At 47.4% G+C, this 23,193-nt stretch overlaps 1 protein-coding gene across 3 annotated transcripts in view; it reads left to right on the forward strand.

The window, feature by feature from the left end:
- The first annotated feature begins 7,949 nt into the window (after window positions 1-7,949).
- Window positions 7,950-23,193, forward strand: part of afg3l2 (AFG3-like AAA ATPase 2) — a 49,731-nt gene continuing 34,487 nt past the window's right edge. Inside the window, exons 1-3 of one of the 3 annotated variants that reach the window (XM_078398085.1) lie at window positions 7,950-8,196; window positions 19,210-19,309; window positions 21,862-21,933. In XM_078398085.1, the coding sequence (XP_078254211.1) occupies window positions 8,107-8,196; window positions 19,210-19,309; window positions 21,862-21,933 (262 nt within the window). In that variant the 5' untranslated portion in view covers window positions 7,950-8,106. The remainder of the gene's footprint in view (window positions 8,197-19,209; window positions 19,310-21,861; window positions 21,934-23,193) is intronic. The other 2 variants (XM_078398083.1, XM_078398084.1) reach the window with 2 other exon arrangements.

Genomic DNA, 23,193 nt, shown 5'->3' on the forward strand with positions numbered 1-23,193 from the left:
GTACACCTGTCAATTATCCATACGTCCCGCCCACTTGCCCGTCCTTCAACCTCCAGCGCGCACGCGCTGCCCGTGCACCCTCCTCCAGCTGACGACAGACCCATTCCTCCTCCCCAGAGATGCTGACCGTCCCACTAAGTAACTCCAGCTGACGACAGACCCATTCCTCCTCTCCAGAGATGCTGACCGTCCCACTGGGTTACTCCAGCTGACGACAGACCCATTCCTCCTCCCCAGAGATGCTGACCGTCCCACTAAGTAACTCCAGCTGACAACAGACCCATTCCTCCTCTCCACGGATGCTGCATGTCCCGTTGGGTTACTCCAGCACTTTTCGTGTCCATCCGCCGTGTGAACCGGCATCTGCAGTTCCTTCTTACACATTTCGTCCAGCTGACAATTGCCGGTGATCTCTGTCAATGCTCCACCCCGGCTACCGCAATTGCTCCAGTTGCAGCTGAACACTAATCTTTAAAGGTATGTCAATGTCCCAGCAGCTAGTGCAGCATCTGTAGTGACAATATTGAATTAATCGTGCATCAGATCACCACCCCCAATGCTGGAACAATGATATCCTTGCAAAGCTGCAGCAAGTAAGAATGTCATTGTTTCGGTGCAAATGAGAATGAAACACAGAAACATAGAAAATAGGTGCAGGAGTGGGCCATTAAGCCATTCGAGCCAGCACCGCCATTCAATGTGATCATGGCTGATCATCCTAAATCACTACCCCGTTCTGGCTTTTTCCCCATATCCCTTGATTCCCTTAGCCATAAGAGCTAGATCTAACTTAAAAACATTCATGCCTCCACCAGATCTGCTCTAAATTCCTAGAATTTGCCATTTTAACTCGAGATTTCCCGTGTTATTCTGATATGCAAGGACAATCCGAAGACCCCTGTTTGTCACTGGACAGGTACACGGATAGCAAAGGTTTAGAGGGATATGAGCCAAGCGCATGCAGGTAGGACTGGTGTAGATGGGACATGGTGGGGCAAGGTTGGACCGAAGGGCCTGTTTCCATGCTGTATGAATCTAGGACTCAGCGGATCGGGCGACATCTGTAGAAGTAGAGGGGTGATTCTGATGCAGGTTTGCGACCCGAAAAGACCTCCACAGACGCTGCCTGACTCGCCAGGTTCCTTCGGGAGTTTGGAGACATAAGAGACTGCAAATGTTGGAATCTGAAGCAAATCAACTACTGGGGGTCTCAGCGGGTCAGACCGCATCTGCAGAGAGAAATAGTCAGTCGACTTTTGTCTGCCCCGCAAGTACCTCCGGCAGTTTGCCTTTTTATCCTCGAGCAGTTTGTTTCTTGGTTCTTCAGCGATTTGTTTTTTGTTCCAGATCCCAGCATCTGCAGTTTCTTGCGTCTCCGTGTCGTTCGCATATTCCCTATGTACATATAAAACGTGACACTTGTATCATTGGCTTCACACACGGGCAACCCTTCATTAATGAAATCTTGACCCTTGGACATGTTGTTTCCGAACTCAGTAAACATCCATCATTTTGAGTTTACTTATTTCAAATGATTATTGTTACTGTCAAGGAGGACACGTTAGCAAAATTTATTCGTACAAAATACAAGATACACTGGAATTTAGAAGGATGAGAGGAGATCTTATCGAAACGTATATGATTATTAAGGGGTTGGACACGTTAGAGGCAGGAAACATGTTCCCAATGTTGGGGGAGTCCAGAACAAGGGGCAACAGTTTAAGAATAAGGGGTAGGCCATTTAGAACTGAGATGAGGAAAAACTTTTTCAGTCAGAGAGTTGTGAATCTGTGGAATTCTCTGCCTCAGAAGGCAGTGGAGGCCAATTCTCTGAATGCATTCGAGAGAGAGTTAGATAGAGCTCTTAAGGATAGCGGAGTCAGGGGGTATGGGGAGAAGGCAGGAACGGGGTACTGATTGAGAATGATCAACCATGATCACATTGAATGGCGGTGCTGGCTAGAAGGACCGAATGGCCTCCTCCTGCACCTATTGTCTATTGTCTATTGTCTAAAAGAACAGACTTAAAACCCGTGAACGATTTGCGACCCAATTAAGCTAAAACTTAACCTTTGACTTGGTTGGGTGAATGTTGAAAAGCACAGCTCAAAGGACGAGGCCCACCAGAAGGTAACTGATATTTCGTATCTGGTGATTAGTCTGCGCAGTTTATTTTTTAATATTTTTGATGTTTGCTATCGTATTGTATTCACGGTTTCTTTGCTCTTCATTCTGTGTGAACCAATCTGATTCACAAGCGTCCAACGCGTGATAATTATTTGGTACTCTGGAAAATGTTTCTGCAAAATAATCCACTGACGCTCTTTGCGATTTGTTAAGTATGCTGATTAAAGATCTTGCAAAACTCCTTTTCACAGTCAGGAAAATCCTATTTTTTCCCTTTAACAAGACGTGTGCCTTGAACGAGCTGCCAGGATTTGATGGTTGAGGCAGATATGATAGTGGAATTTTTAAATATGTTTGGGTAAGCATATGGATATAAAGGGAATGGAGGGATATGGATTGTGTGCTGGCAGGTAAGAGTTGATTTTGGCATCATGTTCGGCACAGACATTGTGGGGCGAAGGGCCTGTTGTTGTTCTATGAACCGCATAAACAAAGAATGAAAATCAATTCATTATATGAAGTATTTTGGATTGATCCAAAAAAGGGATAAACTAAACTTACTCGAATTTAAATGCGTTTGTAATTTGCCTCACCTTATATCTCATTCCACAATTTCTCGGCTTGAAGTTGGCAGTTTGACCACGCACAACGCACAACGCACAACGATTGACAGGTGACAGCCCTAGCTATGACAAATGGCCACTAAAATAATTGGTAGTTGGGCAAGTGGGATTCTAAGTCAAAAATAAACAGGAAGGCCAAAACAATAATGAAAATTAACACCATGAAACAACAGGATAAATGCCTGCAGAAACGGTAGAACAGAGAAGCAAGAAAGCCCATTTCAGGGTTTGGGTTGGGGTCAAAATGACTTTGTTGAACTGTTTATGATGAATTAACTATGTCATGACGTAATACGCACAAACGATGTGTCAATGTGCAGATCAGCTGACCAACTTGGGTTGGTTGTAGATGCAAGGAAACTTGTTGGAGGTGCTGCTTAAGACTCCCCGAGTTTTATACTCTGAATGCAATTTGTGTTCTTTATACTGATCGCTAATTTAAAAAAATGCAATGAAGCCTTGCTCAGGGGCTATATGCTACTTTATTTTAAAACAGCAACAGAGGGTGGAGAATGGTAGGAGTTAGGGTTTCAATAAGACCCAATGCGTTGCTAACACGAGTCTTTCTTGCAATAAGTCGCAGTCGTTCTCTCCCCCCCCCCCACCCCCGTCGTCGCTAATACTCCTCCCACTCAGACTCATAATCGTATAGAATTCATTGGAAAATGTTCTGCTCCAGTAACAAATATGCTATTCATTCAATCCATCCAAATAGAGACATAAGAAACTGAAGATGCTGGAATCGTGAACCAAATACGAGGTGCCGGAGAAATTAATCGGATCGGGCAGCATCTGGGGGAGGGAAAGAACAGGCGACGTTTCAACAATAAGGGCCCTGAGCCGAAACGTCTATTCCCTCCCCAGATGCTGTCTGACTCGCTGAGTTCCTCCAGCAGTTTTGAGTTTTGTTACAAACCAAATTGAATTTTGAATGCAACATTCTAATTTCTTCGTCCAATTGAAATGGTCTGCTTAGTTTCAAATCAAACTAGATTGTACTTTGAGGTTTTTTTCACTGACCTAAATGTTTTACATCATGTTTCTACTGCAAACCCAATCACGTTATACTATCCCCTTACCTCGACTGGTGTAAAAAAAGGAAGCTCTAATCTTTTATCCCTTTCTCGACCCAATCCCAACGTTAAAATCCACCATCCCTCCCTGCCTGAAGTCCGCCACAATCATCCCACTGCCGAAAAAGTCTGTCATCAGCTGCCTTAACGACTACCGTCCGGTAGCACTCACACCGCTCATCACAAAGTGCTTCGAGAGATTGGTCCTGCAGCACATCAAAGCCAGCCTCCCACCCACCTTCGACCCATACCAGTTTGCCTACAGAGCAAATAGGTCTACAGGGGATGCCATCGACACTGCTCTTCACACTGCACTGACCCACCTTGAACACCAGGGGAGCTATGTGAGGATGCTCTTCCTCGACTTCAGCTCTGCCTTTAACACGGTCATCCCGAGCAGACTGGTCACCAAACTTTCCGACCTTGGATTTTCCCAAACCATCTGCCAATGGATCAAGGACTTCCTGACCAACCGTCCCCAGACCGTCAAAATAGGCCCTCACCTCTCCTCCACCATTACACTGAGCACCGGCTCACCACAGGGCTGTGTGTTGAGCCCCATCCTTTACTCCCTCTACACTCACGACTGCGCCCCCACCCATCCCACTAACACCATCATCAAGTTCGCGGATGACACGACTGTGGTTGGACTCATCTCAGGAGGAGATGAGACAGCCTACAGGGATGAAATCCAAAGGCTGGCAGCATGGTGTTCAGTGAATAATCTTGTCCTGAACTCCTCCAAAACAAAGGAACTTATAATAGACTTCAGGAAAACCAGTGCAGAATACGACTCACTCTACATCAATGGGGTCTGTGTGGAAAGGGTACCCGCTTTCAGGTTCCTGGGTACGCACATCGCAGAGGATCTTACCTGGTCTACCAACACCATCACCACAGTGAAGAAGGCACAGCAGAGACTCCACTTCCTGAGGATCCTCAGGAAGACCAACCTGCAGGAGAAGCTCATGATGTCCTTCTATCGCTGCTCCATCGAGAGTGTGCTGGCATACTGTATAACCACATGGTATGCCAGCTGCTCAGAAAAGGACAGGAAGGCCCTTCAGAGGGTCATCACGATGGCCCAGAAGATCATCGGCTGCTCACTGCCCTCCCTGGAGCACCTGTTCAGCCTACGCTGCCTCAGTAGAGCAGGCAAAATAATAAAAGATCCATCCCACCCCGGCCACCGTCTGTTTGTTCATCTGCCCTCTGGTCGACGTTTCAGGTCGATCAAATCCCGAACAAACAGACTTAAGAACAGTTTTTACCCCAGGGCCTTACGAGAACTGAACACTACCTTCTGCACTAGGCAACACTGTTAAAACGTTTGTACTTAATATAATTGTATTTATTTGTTTTTGCATTTATTGCATATATGTTTTTACGCACCGTCAGGATTGGCTATTTTTTTAATTTCGTTGTACTCGTTGCAATGACAATAAATGAATATTATTATTATTATTATTATTATTGTAAATATGGTTTTCTATTCTCTACCTTGTAGAACAGTTTGGTGTGTGTGTGTGTGTGTGTGTGTGTGTGTGTGCTCAAAATATTTTGTAATAGGAGCCAAAAATAGTTTTAAACAAAATTACAATCTTCCAGAGGGTTTCCTAATCATCTATGAAGGATTTATTTGAATTTTACATTTCAAGTAAACTCAGAGCTGACCCACTGACATAGTTGCTAACATTTCCAACCAGGTAATCTAAGGCAAATTATTTTATCTCAGTTTGAACGTTGTTTTAGATTTGACTCATCAATACTCTGATCATTATTTCCCAAACTTTCTTTAATTTCTAATAATTATTTCACCAGTTCAGCGTTCCAGATTTAAAATATATATATATATATATGTTACATCAACAGACAATCAAAATAGATATTATGAATTACTTTTCATTGAAAGTCATGGACCTTTGGAATAAGTTGCCAGCAGGTTTGAATTCATTGTACGTGTTGGAACATGAGATGAATTCGTTTCTGCAAGTGGAAGGAATCACAGGTTAAAAGTGGGATAGTATTTTCTGTATTATTGATCTCATTGGGGATATTTTCCAATGTTAAAACTTATTCCCTTTGAATCTCCATTCCACTCAGTCTGACCCCCTGACCTTGCCCACCATTCTAGTGAGCGGGGTGCACATGACAACAAGTTGAACGTAACTATTTTAGATAGTGATTCTTCAATATTTTGTCCTATCACCATTCCTTTTGGCTTTGCATCGTCTTCTATTACATCATTTGATGTCCCCATGCATCCCACTCCATCTCGGAGCTTCAATTGTGAATCCCCCCCCCCATCCCCCCACCCCATCACTTTTCTCTATATCTCTTTATATTTAACTTTTCATTGATTTGGGATGCTAGGTCTGTTTTGCTCTCCAAAGATGTTGCGCAACCTGCTGAGTATTTCCAGCAGCACATTTTATATTTATTTAGTAAATTGATATCAGGTTTCATCTTCTGTAAGAAGGAACTGCAGATGCTGGTTTAAATCGAAGATAGACACAAATTTCTGGAGTAACTCGGCGGGACAGACAGCATCTCTGGAGGGAAGGAATGGGTGACATTTCGGATCGAGACCCTTCTTCAGACTGAAACATCTAGCTACAGCTAACAATGTCCTGTTTCCTTTAGCATTGTTATTTTTTTGCACATCTTTTATTCATCTACATACTAAAACTCTCATTTGTTTGTTTGTTTGTTCCTGAACTACAGCCGAAACGGTACACGATAGTACGACAATTTTAGGCCAACCGTACTCACCGTTGTTCCTTTGGTACTAATGGAAGAAGTTTCATTGAAATCGGTGTTATCTTTTTAAAGTTATTCACATTTTAAAGTTTAAATTTATCTCCGAAGGAGGGAGGAGGGGGGAGGGGGGAGGGGAGGAGGGTGGTGGAGGGAGAGGGCTGGTGGTGGGAGGATAAGGGGGGTTGAGGGGGATGGAGTGGGGGAAAGGTGAACGGGGGGAATGGGAGGAGAGAGGGGGAAGCGGGAGGGGGGAAGGGTGGGGGAGGGGGAGGGGGGAGGGGAAGGAGAGGGTGCTGCACCAATGCAGAAGAGGTTTGGGCCCAACGGGTCCACTTGGTCTAGTTTGTTCTATATCTCTCTGCATCATCTATATCTCTCGTTTTCCTTTCCCATGACTTTCAGTTGGAAGAAGGGTCTCGATCCGAAACGTCACCCATTCCTTCGCTCCAGGGATGCTGCCTGTCACGCTGACATCTGTCAACCTGTCTACATTGGCGAGACCAAACGCAGGCTCCGCGATCGTTTCGCTGAACACCTTTGCTCAGTCCGCCTAAACCAATCTGATCTCCCGGTGGCTCAGCACTTCAACTCCCCCTCCCACTCCCAGTCTGACGTTTCTGTCATGGGCCTCCTCCAGTGTCATAGTGAGGCCCATCGCAAATTGGAGGAACAGCACCTCATATTTCGCTTGGGCAGCTTGCAGCCCAGCGGTATGAACATTGACTTCTCTATCTTTAGATAGTTCCTCTGTGCCTCTCTTCCCCTTCCCCTTCCCAGTTCTCCCTCAATCTTCCTGTCTCCACCTATATCCTTTCTTTGTCCCCCCCCCCCCCCCCCCACATCAGTCTGAAGAAGGTCTCGACCCGAAACGTCACCTTTTCCTTCTCTCCTGAGATGCTGCCTGACCCGCTGTGTTACTCCAGCATTTTGTGATACCTGTGGTGTGAGTTGATTCACCATGTCAGCACAGGACTGGGTACATCAACGATGCAGATGTCACTGTAACATTGGGCTGGTGTTGGACCGGCCTGATGGGTATCCCCCGCCGTTTAGCTCACCTTTTGAGGATTTCCCAGACCGCCGTGAGTGAAGGGGAGGTCAGCGCACTTCCTCAGGCGGCAGGGTTATGAACTCGTAGGAGTCGAGCAGATAAATGACAAAGAAAAGAATCACGAAGAAGATGAAGAGGCAAAAGGAGGGGCAGAGCATGCAACAGCGACACAGACAGAAGAGGATCAGGGACATGGTGGGAGCAGCGGACCGCGCTTTGCCCGGGGCTTGGGGGACCCCGTGACGTAACTGTGTCGTCATCGCAGGAGCGGCCGCGGCATGACGTCGACGCGGGGGGCGGAGCTGTTGTGTGACATCGTCGCGGGAGGGATCGACAGAGGCCTCACGGCAGGCGGGTGACGTAACACGCCGCAACGTCAGCACTGCGCCGCGGGCACGTCGCTGTCATGTCCTCGCCCTGACCCGCCGCCCAGTAACGGCCGCCACTGAAGCCCGAGAGGAGGGACGGAGTCATGACGCACCGTTACCTGCTGGCTGCCCGCTGTTGCCGCGGCCTGTGTAAGAGCCCGGGCCCTCGGCGCTGTAGGCCGCCCTGGAGACCGGTAAGTGGTCGATCAGCCCCATCCCCTCCCTCCTGGCTGTGCCCTCCACCGCCACCTCCCCCTGGTGGCCGCCATCCCCACCTCCCCCCCTGTGCCCTCTACCGCCCCTGTGCCCACCATCCCCACCTCCCCCCGGTGCCCACTGCCCTGCACCCCCTGTGCCCGCCATCCCCACCTGACCCTGTGCCCACCATCCCCACCTCCCCCTGGTGCCCACTGCCCTGCACCCCCTGTGCCCGCCATCCCCACCTCCCCCCCTGTGCCCACCATCCCCACCTCCCCCTGGTGCCCTCTGCCCTGCACCCCCTTTGCCCACCATCCCCACCTCCCCCCGATTCCCACTGTCCTGCACCCCCTGTGCCCGCCATCCCCACCTCCCCCCCTGTGCCCTCCACCGCCCCTGTGCCCACTGCCCTGCACCCCCTGGTGCCCACTGCCCTGCACCCCCTGTGCCCGCCATCCCCACCTGACCCTGTGCCCACCTCCCCCTGGTGCCCACTGCCCTGCACCCCCTGTGCCCACCATCCCCACCTCCCCCCGGTTCCCACTGTCCTGCACCCCCTGTGCCCACCATCCCCACCTCCCCCCGGTGCCCACTGCCCTGCACCCCCTGTGCCCGCCATCCCCACCTGAACCTGTGCCCACCATCCCCACCTCCCCCCGGTTCCCACTATCCTGCACCCCCTGTGCCCGCCATCCCCACCTCCCCCTGGTGCCCACTGCCCTGCACCCCCTGTGCCCGCCATCCCCACCTGACCCTGTGCCCACCATCCCCACCTCCCCCCGGTGCCCACTGCCCTGCACCCCCTGTGCCCGCCATCCCCACCTGACCCTGTGCCCACCATCCCCACCTCCCCCCGGTACCCACTGCCCTCTACCCCTTGTGCCCTCCACCCCGCCCCCTCCCGGTGCACTCCTCCCACCATGTCCTCCCCCTCCCCTGGTGCCCACTGCCTTCCTCCCCCCGTGGCTGTGCCCTCCATCCCCACCTCCCTCCGGTGCCCACTGCCCTGCACCCCCTGTGCCCTCCACCCCCCTTCCCCTGTGCCCGCCATCCCCACCTCCCCCCATGCCCTCCATCCCCCCCTCCCCCCGGTGCCCACTGCCCTGCACCCCCTGTGCCCTCCATCCCCACCTCCCTCCCGGAGCCCGCCATCCCCACCACCCCCTGTGCCCGCCATCCCCACCTCCCCCTGGTGCCCGCCATCCCCACATCCCCCCATGCCCTCCATCCCCCCCTCCCCGCAGTGCCCACTGTCCTGCACCCCCTGTGCCCACCATCCCTACCTCCAGCCTGTGCCCACTGCCCTGTGCCCGCCATCCCCACCTCCCTCTGGTGCCCACTGCCCTCGACCCCCTGTGCCCTCCACCCTCCTCTCCCCGTGCACTCCTCCCCCCATGTCCTCCATCCCCCCCTCCCCGCAGTGCCCACTGTCCTGCACCCCCTGTGTTCTCCATCCCCACCTCTCCCAGTGCCCGCCATCGCCACCCCCCGTGCCCACTGTCCTGCATCCCCTGTGCCCTGTGCCATAGTCCCCTTTACCCCCTGATGCTCGATGTCACCCCAGCGCTCTGTGCCACCTGGTGCCCAACACTCAGCTGCCCAATGCTCTGTGCTGTGCTGCATGCAGCCCGTGCCCTGTATCTCTTCCCCTGATCCAGCCCGTGCCATGCTCCATCCCAGGATATTTTTAAGGTGGAGATTGATAGATTCTTGATTAGTACGGGTCAGGGGTTATGAGAAGGCACGAGAATGGGGTTGAGAAGGAGAAATAGATCAGTCATGATTGAATGGTGGAGTAGACTTGATGGGCTGATTGGCCTAATTCTGATCCTATAACTTATGAACTGATGAACCCGAGTTTTACCTGCTCCGACTGGAAGTAGAGAATTTGATTAGATTTCTCACTAGGGATCATTCACAAAATGTAATGTGGATTGAATGAAGACAAGGGCAGCACGGTGGCACAGTGGGAGAGTTGCTGCCTTACAGCGCCAGACACCCAGGTTTGATCCAGGCTACGGGTATTTGTCTGTTCAGAGTTTGTATGTTCTCCCCATGACCACTTAAGTTTTCTCAGAGATCTTCGGTTTCCTCTCACACTCCAAAGACGTACATGTAGTAGGTTAATTGGGGTGCTAGAAGTGTCAATTGTCCCTAGAATGTGTAGGATAGTGTTAATATCGGGGATCGCTAGTCAGTATGGACTTGCTGGGCCGAAGGGCCTGTTTCCATGCTACAGTGCCCTCCATAATGTTAGGGGCAAAGACCCATCATTTATTTATTTGCCTCTGTACTCCACAATTTGAGATTTGTAATAGAAAAAATCACATTTCAGGGCACCATAATGTTTGGGACACAGTAATGTCATGTAAATGAAAGTAGTCATGTTTAGTATTTTGTTGCATATCCTTTGCATGCAATGACTGCTTGAAGTCTGCAATTCATGGACATCACCTGTTGCTAGGTGTCTTCTCTGGTGATGCTCTGCCAGGCCCGTATTGCAGTCATCTTTAGCTGATGCTTGTGTTAGGGGCTAGTCCCCTTCAGTTTTCTCGGGTGATTGACTTGGCCACTCCAGAATTGACCATTTTTTAGCTTTGAAAAACTCCTTTGTTTGTTTGGTGTTGGTTTATGATTGTATGTGTTATTGCATTTTTATTGCTTAGTTTAATTGGTCTTATTGTTGAACTGCGGGTAATTTTTCATTTCACTGCACATTTATGTGTATGTGACAAATAATAATAATAATAATAATAATAATAATAATAATAATAATAATAATTATTATAATAATAATAATAATATTCATTTATTGTCATTGCAACGAGTACAACGAAATTAAAAAATAGCCAATCCTGACGGTGCGTACAAACATATATGCAATAATGCAAAAACAAATAAATACAATTATATTAAGTACAAGATTTTTTAACGGTGTTGCCTAGTGCAAAGGTAGTGTTCAGTTCTCGTATGGCCCTGGGGTAAAAACTGTTCTTAAGTCTGTTTGTTCGGGATTTGATCGACCTGAAACGTCGACCAGAGGGCAGATGAACAAACAGACGGTGGCCGGGGTGGGATGGATCTTTTATTATTTTGCCTGCTCTACTGAGGCAGCGTAGGCTGAACAGGTGCTCCAGGGAGGGCAGTGAGCAGCCGATGATCTTCTGGGCCGTCGTGATGACCCTCTGAAGGGCCTTCCTGTCCTTTTCTGAGCAGCTGGCATACCATGTGGTTATACAGTATGCCAGCACACTCTCGATGGAGCAGCGATAGAAGGACAACATGAGCTTCTCCTGCAGGTTGGTTTTCCTGAGGATCCTCAGGAAGTGGAGTCTCTGCTGTGCCTTCTTTACTGTGGTGATGGTGTTGGTAGACCAGGTAAGATCCTCTGCGATGTGCGTACCCAGGAACCTGAAAGCGGGTACCCTTTCCACACAGATCCCATTGATGTAGAGTGGGTCGTATTCTACACTGGTTTTTCTGAAGTCAATTATAAGTTCCTTTGTTTTGGAGGAGTTCAGGACAAGATTGTTCACTGAACACCATGCTGCCAGCCTTTGGATTTCATCCCTATAGGCTGTCTCATCTCCTCCTGAGATGAGTCCAACCACAGTCGTGTCATCCGCGAACTTGATGATGGTGTTGGTGGGATGGGTGGGGGCGCAGTCGTGAGTGTAGAGGGAGTAAAGGATGGGGCTCAACACACAGCCCTGTGGTGAGCCGGTGCTCAGTGTAATGGTGGAGGAGAGGTGAGGGCCTATTTTGACGGTCTGGGGGCGGTTGGTCAGGAAGTCCTTGATCCATTGGCAGATGGTTTGGGAAAATCCAAGGTCAGAAAGTTTGGTGACCAGTCTGCTCGGGATGACCGTGTTAAAGGCAGAGCTGAAGTCGAGGAAGAGCATCCTCACATAGCTCCCCTGGTGTTCAAGGTGGGTCAGTGCAGTGTGAAGAGCAGTGTCGATGGCATCCCCTGTAGACCTATTTGCTCTGTAGGCAAACTGGTGTGGGTCGAAGGTGGGTGGGAGGCTGGCTTTGATGTGCTGCAGGACCAGTCTCTCGAAGCACTTTGTGATGACCGGTGTGAGTGCTACTGGACGGTAGTCGTTAAGGCCGCTGATGACAGACTTTTTCGGCAGTGGGATGATTGTGGCGGACTTCAGGCAGGGAGGGATGGTGGATTTTAAAAGGGACAGGTTGAAGATTTTTGTGAAGACCTCAGATAATTGGTCTGCACATTCCCTCAGCACTCTGCCCGTCACACCATCGGGGCCTGCAGCTTTCCTGGGATTCACTGCTCTGAGCACGTGCTTAACATCATACTCCTGCACAGTGAAGGTGTTGCTGTCAGGTGCTGGAGAGAGTGTTATGTCTGCCACTGTAGCTTTCACCTCGAAACGAGCAAAGAAACAGTTAAGTTCCTCTGCCAGCGAGGCGTCGCCGTCGGCAGTCGTGCGGTTGCTGGTCTTGTAGTTGGTGATGTGCTGGATGCCTTGCCATACCCGCCGTGGGTCATTGTTGGTAAAGTGGTCCTCAATCTTCCTCTTGTAGGACGCTTTGGCATCCTTGATGCCTCTCTTCAGGTTGGTTCTAGCAGCACTGTATAGAGCTCTATCACTAGACCTGAAGGCGGTGTTACGGTCCTTGAGGAGAGACCTGACATCCTTTGTCATCCAGGGTTTCTGATTGGGATACAACCGGATGCGTTTGTCGACGGTGACATTGTCAACACAGTTTTGGATGTAGCAAAGTACAGTTGATGTGTACTCCTCCAAGTCCTGATCCTCAAAAATATCCCAGTTGGTCCTTTCGAAGCAATCCTGCAGCTGCGAGGAAGCTCCTTCAGGCCATGTCTTAACAGTCTTTATGGTGACTATTGACTATTGATTGTTGCTTTAGCAGTATGTTTGGGATCATTGTCTTGCTGTAGAATGAACCGCTGGCCAATGAGTTTTGAGGCATTTGTTTGAACTTGAGCAGATAGGATGTGTCTATACACTTCAGAATTCATTATGCTACTACCAGCAGCAGTTGTATCATCAATGAAGATAAGTGAGCCAGTACCCTCAGCAGCCATACATGCCCAGGCCATAACACCACCACCATCTTGTTTCACAGATGAGGTGGTATGCTTTGGATCTTTGGGCAGTTCCTTCTCTCCTCCATACTTTGCTCTTGCTATCACTCTGATCCCAAATATTATGGAGGGCACTGTATACTTTTTATTCTGCATAAAGTTTATTTTTGAAATGAAAAAAACTCACCATCTCCAGTCACCAAGTCATCAAGCACCATTGGTCTCCAAATTTGAGGAAGGATATTCTTGCTATGGAGGGCATGCAGCGTAGGTTCACTAGGTTAATTCCCGGAATGGCGGGGCTGTCGTATGTTGAAAGGCTGGAGCGATTGGGCTTGTATACACTGGAATTTAGAAGGATGAGGGGGGATCTTATTGAAACATATAAGATAATTAGGGGATTGGACACATTAGAGGCAGATAACATGTTCCCAATGTTGGGGGAGTCCAGAACAAGGGGCCACAGTTTAAGAATAAGGGGTAGGCCATTTGGAACGGAGATGAGGAAGAACTTTTTCAGTCAGAGGGTGGTGAAGGTGTGGAATTCTCTGCCTCAGAAGGCAGTGGAGGCCAGTTCATTGGATGCTTTCAAGAGAGAGCTGGATAGAGCTCTTAAGGATAGCGGAGTGAGGGGATATGGGGAGAAGGCAGGAACGGGGTACTGATTGAGAGTGATCAGCCATGATCGCATTGAATGGCGGTGCTGGCTCGAAGGGCTGAATGGCCTACTCCTGCACCTATTGTCTATTGTCTATAACACAAAGTGCAAGTTAGCATATCAGTGTCAAAATTTGACAAAATAATAATGAATAAAAGCTGGTGCAAATTGACAATGTTTATTACCATTGTTCAGATAGGGATTCATACCAGAATGGAAAAGCCCTAATATTGTGTTATATTTTGTCTGTCTCTATCTTGCAACTACTGGAATCTATACAGCACTAAACCATTTTAATGGAGAGCCAAATAGCAACCTGCTTCTGGTAGAGGATGCATTTTCTAACTATAGTTTTATATTTAACATCTAGCTGGTTATTTGCAGAGCCACAAAGTTTTATCTAATTGCCTGTGAGCAATCATGGGACAGATTCACCACTGACAGGGAGAGCATCTTGCCATCTTGTGAACCGGACTTCACAAGTGAGCAGATATGTGTGGTTTCTTGACGTTGGGAGTGGGACCAAGTTCAGGTTCAAGTGCTCGAACCGGGTGTTCGGTACAGGAAACTCACCGAAAGGGGTCCTAGAGTGCCTGGAGATCTTGGATTGTTGACACGGTAGACAAGTCTTCGCCCATAATCCAACGCTTGATGAAAGGCCAGACGAAACGTTCGGAGATTAGTTTTATCGTAACCTTCTCGCCCGGATGTGATAAGTTGTGCAGTGCGCTGAAAACCACTCGACGCATTGTCCTAGGCACAAACGGCCTTGGAAGTGTCACATACGATGGTTTCTCTCGTGTCACCAATAGGTACATGTTCCAATTTTAGGGCTGGACATGTCCGGTGGTAATGGATAAGATCGGGATCAGTATGCTGCGCGCGAACCATGGCATAAAAATCGATGAGTGTGGCCGCATTCAGAGCATCCACCTCCAATCTTGATAGGACGCGGCAACCGGATTTGCTTTTCCTTGAATGTGCCTGATGTCACTGGAGACCTGCAGAGCGAAGTCCAAGTGGTGGATTTCCCACGGTGAATAGCTCCCCACACTTGTACGAGTAGTGTATGTGAGTGGTTGGTGATCCTTATATATAGTGAAAGGACGACCTTCCATCAGATGGCGGAAATGCTTGACGGCGAGGTAATGCTTGACGACGACGGCTTACCTGCATCCTCGGGTAAACACAACGGTTTCTTGGAAGACGATTTGTCCGAACCTTTGAGTAAGTTGATCAAGGGTAATAGGGAACCTGCGGCGTTTGGTAGAAAGTAGCAGTAGAAATTTATCATCCTCAAAAATTACCTTAATTGCTTTAACGAATTTGACACTAGGTATTTTTGGATTTCCTGCACGTTTGCTTTGCCGGGCAGGATGCTGTTCACCGTTACGCGATGCCCGAGGAAAGTGAGTTTGCGAGCGCCAAACACGCATTTGTTCGTGTTAATGACAATGCCATATTAGTCGAGACGCTGGAACAGGAATCCAAGGTGTTTCTTGTGTTCGTCTTCGCTGGAGCTCGCTACCAACACGTCGTCGATGTATGCGTAGACAAAATCGAGGCCGGAGTACGTGGTCCATGAAACGCTGGAACGATTGTGCTGCGTTCCGTAAACCAAACGGCATACGTTGAAATTTGAACGTCCCGAACGGGGTGACCACGGCTGTCTTGGGAATATCGGCAGGCTTGACCGGAATTTGATAATACGCGCGCACGAGATCGATGTTTGAGAACACCCGCTTACCCTGTAGGCTTGCAGAGAAATCCTGCAAATGCGGGATGCTGTATCGATCTGGAATCGTGGCATTGTTTAGTGAACAGTAGTTGCCACAGGATCGCCAATCTCCAGGAGACTTCTTCGGGACCATGTGAAGAGCTGTTAGACCTGCGGATGATCCCGAGCTCCAACATATGGTCAAATTCGGCCTTTGCAACTTTGAGGCGATCTACGGGTAACCTACGTGCTCTTGCAGAAACTGGAGGGCCACGGGTCAGAATATGATGCGTGACAAAGTGTTTGATATCGTTGTGTCGGTAAGACAGAGTTATTAGTTGTGGAAATTGTTTAAGTAACTCCTGATATGGGCCGGTGCTGGGTTGGAGGCTGGTAAGGTGAGAGATAGTCATTGCCGGACAGCAGATGCAGTTTACCTGTGCGCAGGCGCAGTTATCACTTAAACGGCGATTTTTAAAATCCACCAGCAAAGAAAAGTGTGAAAGAAAATCTGCACGATAATGGGTTTTGATACGTCAGCGATTGTGAAAATCTAGTGAAACGTTTTCTGCAGACCGAAGTTGAGTGTGACTGATTTCTGACCAAAGGCTATATGCTAGAATTGTTCGTGGTGGTCAGAACACATCCGGGGTTAGGGTGAAAACGCTCCTGGGAACTGTGAGGAACCGATATCTCAGCACCGGAGTCAATGAGATATTGCACACCCGAAAAGCGGTCGCTGAGAAAAAGGTGGTGGCTAGTTTGACCATGGGCAGCAGTCGCCTCTACTGCCGGGCCTCGTCGTTTCCCGGGGTGTTGATGTTTGTAGAAGGAGCAAGGAGGTCGACACGACCGGGCCGCTGCAACAGATTATCACATCCGGGCAAGAAAGCTACGATAAAACTAATCTCCGAACATTTTATCTGGCCTTTCATCAAGCGTGATGTTGGATTATGGGCAAAGAGTTGTCTACCGAATCACCTTTATCGTCATACATTTTGTGAGTAAGTGGAAGGTTGCTTGTAGCACCAATTGTAGGATCTATTGAATCTAACAGCAAAGAACAAATGACACTTAGCTGAGCCAGACACCTTGTGTCATGTTTATTCCAGAGGCACCTTTTACCTACATTCTCACCAATCATAACCCGTGTGCAGATAAGGCCAATTAGTGTGTCTGACCTTGGAGTTGTTATTGAGGTCTTGTGGCTGGACTTTCTCGTGAAGCTGCTGGTGAGTTGCCAGCGGTGACAGGTTGTATGCAAAACCAACGTGGCGTGAAGGCACCACAGAATAACTCAGTGGGTGAGGCAGCATCTCTGGAGAAAATGGACAGGTGACTTGAGGTGGCACAGTGGTAGAGTTGCTGCCTTACAGTGCCAGAGAACCGGGTGCTGTTTGTTCGGAGTTTGTACGTTCTCCCTGTGGAGTGAGTTTTCTCCAGGTGCTACGGTTTCCTCCCACGTTCCGACAACGTATCGGTTTGTAGGTTAATTAGCTTTGGTAGGTTGTAAAATTGCCTCGAGTGTGCAGGATAGTGTTAGAGTAGCGGGTGATCACTGATTGGCGCAGAGTTACACCAGCACTTTGTGTCTATCTTTGGAATAAACCAAAATCTGCCTCTCCTTTTTATTATATAGAAAATAGGAGCAGGAGTAGACCACTCGGCCCCTCAAGCCACACTGATCTGCTCAGGGCTTCCTCTCGTCTTTGGTACCATTTCCCTACAGCCCATTTGTCTGAGCTTTCGAAATATTATAAACTTCTATTAATGCCAACAATGATCTCATCACTGCAATGCACCGTGATGGAGAATTCCAGAGATTCACCACCCACTGTATGAATTTTCCATGTACCTGAATTTCAAAATGACCGCCAACTAATCTTGTAACCACCGTAAAACTTTGATAATCTGGATTTTGCAGGACGCACAGCTCTTCAGGCTGATTGGATGTTATTCCTATTTAAACCCCAACATATTTTTTAACTTCCTTTTTTTTCAGATGTTAAACACTATTATAATAGATTTCCCATTAATCCCAGTATGTTTAAAAGGAGCTTGAATAATGGACCCCTGCTCATAAAACATTGGCAGTACAGCACAGAAACAGTCCCTTTGGCCCACGATGTCCGTGCCGAGCATGACGCCTACACCAACTCTTACCTGCCTGCACACAACCCATATATTGTACCTCTATCCCCTCGCACATCTGCAAGCCTATCCAAACATCTCTTAAATACCACTATCATAACTGTTTAGAGACAGCATGGAAGCTGGCCGCCAGGTGAGTTAGAGTGAGGACTGAGACCCGGGACCATGACCTTTCAAAAAGGTGTGAGGTAATCATTCCTTGGTGGTCCAGATGCCAAGGCAGCAGAATTTCTGAGTCGTCAAATAGGTGATTATCAGAGTTTACCTCATTTGGGATTCACCCTCTAATGGAAACATCTCCACATGTACCCTGCCATAACCCCTCAGCATCTTGTATGTTTCTTTAAGATTACCCCTCATTTTTCTAAACTCCAAACAATATAGTACATAGCTAGGGCAGGTTTAGAGGGATAAGGGACAAATGCAGGCAAGTTGGTCTAGTGTAGCTGAGACACGTTGGCCGGTGGGAAAGTTGGGCCGAAGGATCTGTTTCCACACTGTATGACTCTAATATAGACTTGCTGCTATAGCTGCTCATGATAGGCCACCCAGACGAAACCTACTGTCTACGTCGAGTTTGTACGTTCTCTGTGTCCACGTGGGGTTTCCGCTGGTTTCCTCCCACTTCCAAAAGGAGTGCAGGCTTGTTGGTTAACTGGCCTCTGTAAAATTGCCCCCAGTGTGTAGGGAGTGGATAAGAAAGTGAGATAACACAGCTGGTGTGACCAACTCAGCCCACGTAATACAAATAGAGATCCCTAATTCATCAATTGTGTAATATCCGATTTGCATTGTGAAAACAAGTTTTAGCAGAACTACCTGTGTTGTACAATTGTAGGATGCAAGCAAGACCATACCTGGAGTATTTTGCTCAGTTTTACGCCATTTAAGGTCCAGGATCGAACAGGAGACAGGTCTCTGTCTCTGTGAGGCAGCAGCTCTACCATCTGCGCCACTGTGCTGCCTTGCGCGCCACTGTAATAAAGTTACATACAGCCTTTAGATTTCTACCTTGCAGTAACAAAAATAAAATTATTTCTATTGAAAAGACCTCTATTGCAAGTCTGTTTTTCTCTAGCCCGAACCCCCTTTCCCCCCATTTACCCAATTGTTTCTATATTGCGATTTTCTGTAACACAGGTTTTTTAGACAGGCAACTACCGTGTCATAGCAGAACTACCTGTGCTGAGGTTAATTCCCTTTGGACTAAGTTCCTACAATCTGAATGGTTTATGAAAAGTATTTTTTAAATTATAGCTTCATATGTACAGGTAATGTGCAGCACAATGGCATTATATTGGTTTTATTGTTAAAAAGCAAGCAAATATGAACAAGATAGTATAAGATCGCAACAAGAACGTCACAAAAATACAATGTCTAGTTAAAGGATTTATTCAATTCTTTTGCAGTCTTCTGGTTGTGCGTTTAACGGTGTGGATTTGGAAGGGAAAAGTCTGCTGACAAATGTGCTTGGTGCCTACCGACGCCTCTGCTCAAAGCCCCCAAAAGGTGAGGTGCTTTATAATTCTAATTGTGAATCATCATTTATCACTAAATGCGGAGTCTGTTTTTTCAAACATCCGAAACATATTTTCATTTAGACTTAGGATTTTAGCGATACAGCGTGGAAAGCGGCCCTTCGGCCCACCAAGTCTGCGCCGACCATCGATCACCCCCGTACACTGGCACAATCCTACACACGAGGGCCAATTTACACGTTACCGAAGCCAATTAACCTACAAACCTGTATGTCTTTGGAGAGCGGGAGGAAACCCACACCCTCGCAGGGAGAATGTGCAATCTTCGTACAGACAGCACCCGTTGTCGGGGTTGAACCTTGGTTTCTGCTGCCAAGCACCACTGTGCTGCCCAAATAACAAAGCTTCTGAGAAGCAAATTGAGAATTCTATATAGTTTTTAAATGAGGTGTTTATATATCTTTGTCTCAAATTCTAAGAATTTCATCGTTCTATCTGGGACATATGACAATAAACCACTCTTGACTCTTCATTTTGGTGATTTTGGATCTGTCCATTTTTTAACAGTAATGTGAACCTCATTCAGTTTTTATTTGGAGATAAGGAAGACCACAGATGCTGGAATCTAGAACAAAAAATAAACTGATGGAGGAACTCGTTGGGTCAAGTAACACCTGTGGAGGCCAAGGGGTGGCTGATGTTTTGGGTCATTCAAGACCCTTTATTTAGCCTGAAATGTTGACCATTCCTTTACCTGCACAGATGTTGCTTAATCCACTGAGATCTTACCGCAGTTTATTTATTGTTGCCAATAAAAAACATATTTTTGGGGGGATGGTGGGGGGGGGGGATCTAGGGTTGCTGGCAATCTCCATATTTATTCTTCATCCTTAATTGCTCTTGAGTAGGCAATGGTGAGGCTCAGATAAAGGTGTTCCTTCTAGCGTTAGGCCCTATCGCAATGAATGAAAGCTGTTGGGTATATTGACCTGGGAGAAAACAGTTAACATTGATTTGCTTTGCTTTGCAATGAATTTGTGGAATCCATTGCCACAGACGGCTATGGAGGCCAAGTCAATGAATAATTTAAAGGAGGTGATTGACAGATTCTTGATTAGTAAGGATGTCAGGAGTTATGGGGCGAAGGCAGGAGAATGGGGTTAAGAGGGAAAGATAGATCAGCCATGATTGAATGGCGGAGTAGACTTGATGGGCCAAATGGCCCAATTCTGTTCCTGGAACGTATGAATATCATTGTGATATTTTTCCTGTGTTCAGAGAAGGCTTCTGTCAATAGTCCAGGACTGCATTGTTTCATAATATGTAGCTCCGTCACTCTGGGTGTACGGTCAAATAGATAATATTTGTAGACAAGCTGAAGTTACAGGGATTGCCTGTGAATCTGTTGTAAAGACACCAGACACATCCTGCTGTATACTTTAACAGTATTTCCTCACAGTCTGCAACTCCACTAGTTTTGGTTAATAAGTTTGCAGATGCCACCAAGATTGGTGGAATTGCGGAGAGTGAAGAAGGTTGTCAAAGTATACAGTGGGATATAGATCAGGTACGGAAATGGCCAGAGAAATGGCAGGTGGGTTTAATCCATGGAAAGCGTACACTTAATGGTAAGACCCTTATCAGCATTGATGTACAGAGGGATCTTGGGGTCCAAGCCCATAGTCCCCTTTAGGTGGAGTGATAAAGAAGGCGTATATTATGGATGCCTTCATTGATTGGGGCATCAAGAATAAGAGTCAGAAAGTCATGTTGCAGGTTGTGTGAAGTTCTGGGTGGCCCATTACAGGAAGGATGTAGATGCTTTGAAGAAGGTACAGGCGAGGCTTACCAATGCCTGGATTAGAGAGTATTGGCTATAAGAAACGATTGGACAAGCTTGGATTGTATTCTCTGGAATGTCGGAAATTGAGGGGATGTGGAAAGCATATAAAATTATGAGTGGCAGATATAGGGTAGACAGTCAGAACCTCTGAATTACTTGATGGTAAGTGTGTGTTTGTTGGTCTGAAGGGCCTGATTCAATGCTCATTCTCTCCAGCTCCCTGACGCATTTGCTTTTAATCATCTGAAGAAGGGTCTCAACACGAAACGCCACCCATTCCTTCTCTCCAGAGATGCTGCCTGTCCTGCTGAGTTACTCCAGCATTTTGTATCTATCTTCGATTTAAACCAGCATCTGCAGTTCTTTCTTACGCAGTTGGTTTAAACTTGGTTTTGTGAAGTAAGTGTGCGATTAGCAGCATGGGATTATTCACCATGCACAAGTCTTCATCACTGAACCAGAATATGTGCACTTACTTGTTTACAGTACCATAGGAGATGTTGCAAAGGCGAATACCAGTCTGGGGGAAATAGAAACGGGGCAATTGTTTCGAACAAAATGGATTTAATTCAAAATATGATTATTGTAACTTCTAATTTTCGAGTTCACATTCCGATAAATAATGAGTTCTATTTATCTCTCTGCAGTGGTGAATTATGGATTTGAAAGTCCATTATTTAAGAACGTTTAATAATGCTTACACTCTGTATAGCATTTGAATTAACTTCATATTTCTGCAGGATTTGAAAAATATTTTCCAAACAAATCCAAAAGAGCAATTGAATCCAAAGAATCATCCAATGAAGCAAAAGGTATTGCAAGTAGTTAATTGCAAAGATATCTCAATTTATATGATTATAATGATTTGTATGAATTTAGAATTCTTAGTGAACCTGAATTAATAATAATAATAATAATAATAATAATAATAATAATATATTCCTTTAATCGTCCCACACCGGGGAAATTTACAGTGTTACAGCAGCAAAGTGGATAGCAAGAGATCATTCATTATAAATAAAAGTAAAGACAAGGATAAATTGTCATCAGTGTACTGTGTATTCCTTAACTGTTACTGTTGACTCGTCTGCTGGGAGCAGTGCTGGTTGTGCAGTCTCACAGCAGCGGGAAGGAAGGACCTCCTGGGTGAAGGAGTCTGTCACTGAAGGAGCTACTCAGTGCAGTGACAGTGTCCTGCATGGGGTGGGAGTCGTTGTCCAGCAGCGATGTTAACTTTGCCATCATCCTCCTCTCTCCCACCACCTGCAATGAGTCGAGGGGGCAACCCAGGACGGAGCTGGCCTTCCTGACCTGCTTGTCAAGTCTCTTCCCCTCCGCCGCTGAGATGCTGTTGCTCCAGCAGACCATAGAAAATGGCTGATGCAACCACCGTGTTGTAGAAGGTCCTTAGGAGTGCCCCCTGCATTCCAAAGGACCTGAGTCTCCTCAGCAGATAAAGTCTGCTCTGGCCCTTTTTGTATAGCGCATTGGTGTTTTCGGTCCAGTCCAATTTATTATTGAGGTAAACACCCAGGTACTTATAAGAGAGCACCCTCCCTATGTCCATTCCCTGGATGTTCACCGGTGTCGGGGGGGACCTGGCTGCGCCTGTGGAAATTTACCACCATCTCCCTGGTTTTCTCCGTGTTGATCCGGAGGCGGTTCCGCTGGCACCAATCCACAAACTCCTTGATCAGTTCTCTGTATGCCCTGTCATCGTCGCTTGTGATGAGGCCGACAATGGCAGAGTCGTCAGAGAACTTCTGTAGATAGGAGTTTGCAGAGCTGTGCCTGAAGTCCGCAGTGTACAGGGTGAGCAAGAATGGAGCTAGCACTGTTCCCTACGGAACCCCTGTGCTGCAGACCACCCTGTCCGAGACATAGTCCTTTGACAGCACACATGGCTTCCTGTGGGTAAATGTTCCTCGCTTGCCACTTGGATGGTAGTTACTCCTTTTGGAAGCATTTCCATTAATCCGTGTAGAATATCCATACAATAAAAGACGCAGAGTGCTGGAGTATGTCAGCGAGTCAGGCAGCTTCACTGGAGAATATGGATAGGTGATGTTTCG

Source organism: Rhinoraja longicauda, chromosome 4, assembly GCF_053455715.1.
Source record: "Rhinoraja longicauda isolate Sanriku21f chromosome 4, sRhiLon1.1, whole genome shotgun sequence".
Classification (NCBI taxonomy): Eukaryota; Metazoa; Chordata; class Chondrichthyes; order Rajiformes; family Arhynchobatidae; genus Rhinoraja; species Rhinoraja longicauda.